Raw genomic sequence first — 1238 nt, 5'->3', positions numbered from 1 at the left:
CGGGGCCAGGAGCGGGTCAGCAGCACGAGCACACTGCCGCACACCCTCCGTATTTTGGGGTAGCACAGCAGCCCCTCTCTGCCTGCCAAGAGCTGGGCACAGCCCTGTCACACTTTCCCCAGGAGGATGTGCATGACCAGCAGCTCAGTGCAGGCAGCAGCATGGGGAGCTGGGATGGAAAGAAGAGCAAAGATAGGGTTACCTCAAACGAGCCCATTTGAGGGGTCACTGCTTCCCCCTTTTCAGGCTGGCTCGTTTCACTATTTGAGCCCCCATCCTGCCCCCGGAGACCTCTGGTTTCGGGCCACGCACTCGCACCTCCTCCTGAGGAAGCCGCAGGGGCAGGAAGCAGGACATCACCCAGGTGAACAGACATACAGAAGAGGACAGGAGAGGGAAAAGCAGTGTCAGTTAGCAGAAGACACGGAGCAAGAAGACTGCTGCGGTGGGCAAGAGCTGCCCCTGGAAGCCTTAGAGGGCTAACAGGAGAGGAGCGCAGGGCAGAAGAAAGGACAGAGGGTGGTGGAGCCCTAGAGCCTGCAAGTCCTGCAGAGGTGCTGCTGGCCCCAGGCAGGGTGAAGGGCAGGGTTATGAGCCAAACCGTACCTTGGCCCCCAGACCGTCCCGGTGCAGGATGGAGTATTTCATGAAGTGATCATCCTCAGTCTCCAGGTTTAGGGGGTCCTTCAGGGAGCCCTCCAGAATCAGCTCCTCCTGCTCCTGCCTGTCATCTGTGTCACCAGGGCCTAGCTGATGCACCACTTTCCGGATGACCTGTGAAGATCCGCAGAGCCTGGCATCAAAGCCAGCCCCAGAGCACGACGATGTCTCACTCCTTGCTCAGTCCAACCCTGAACACACGTGGCATGCAGCCTCCATCCCCTGCGCAGGGTCTGGCTGGAGAAGCATCGTGACCATAACCAAAGACAGTGGGGCACAGGTTCCCCGTATGGGCCCTCAGGCAACAGGGAAGAGCAGGACAGCTGGGCAGAGAGAAGAAAGACTGCAGCATGCCCTTGCCCACACCATGCCCTTGATCACTCACCTTCTTGGTGATAATGTTGCCTTGCTCATCTGTGAACTGCTCCTCAGTCACCTGCTCTCCAGGAAGATGAAGGACTTCGTTCCCCTGCAGTGACAGGAGGGACATCAGGGCATTTCAGGAGAGGAGCCCCTTTGCAGGCAGAACGGTACACCTGACACGCGCCCCACAACCTCCGTCCTCCGCCCTGCCCCAA

The 1238-nt window shown here is 59.2% G+C and overlaps 1 protein-coding gene across 1 annotated transcript in view; it reads right to left on the bottom strand.

The window, feature by feature from the left end:
- Positions 1–225: 225 nt before the first annotated feature.
- The window catches only part of LOC103776440 (ankyrin-1-like), a 1311-nt gene continuing 298 nt past the window's right edge, over positions 226–1238 (bottom strand). Inside the window, exons 2-4 of the mRNA XM_008943953.1 lie at positions 1046–1129; positions 607–774; positions 226–324 (exon numbers count right to left, since the gene is read on the bottom strand). Of these exons, the coding sequence (XP_008942201.1) occupies positions 226–324; positions 607–774; positions 1046–1129 (351 nt within the window). The remainder of the gene's footprint in view (positions 325–606; positions 775–1045; positions 1130–1238) is intronic.

The sequence above is a fragment of the Merops nubicus genome, unplaced genomic scaffold, assembly GCF_000691845.1.
Source record: "Merops nubicus isolate BGI_N331 unplaced genomic scaffold, ASM69184v1 scaffold46340, whole genome shotgun sequence".
Lineage (NCBI taxonomy): Eukaryota > Metazoa > Chordata > Aves > Coraciiformes > Meropidae > Merops > Merops nubicus.
Note: the sequence above shows the minus strand (reverse complement) of the source record. Positions and strands in the feature narration are given on the sequence as shown.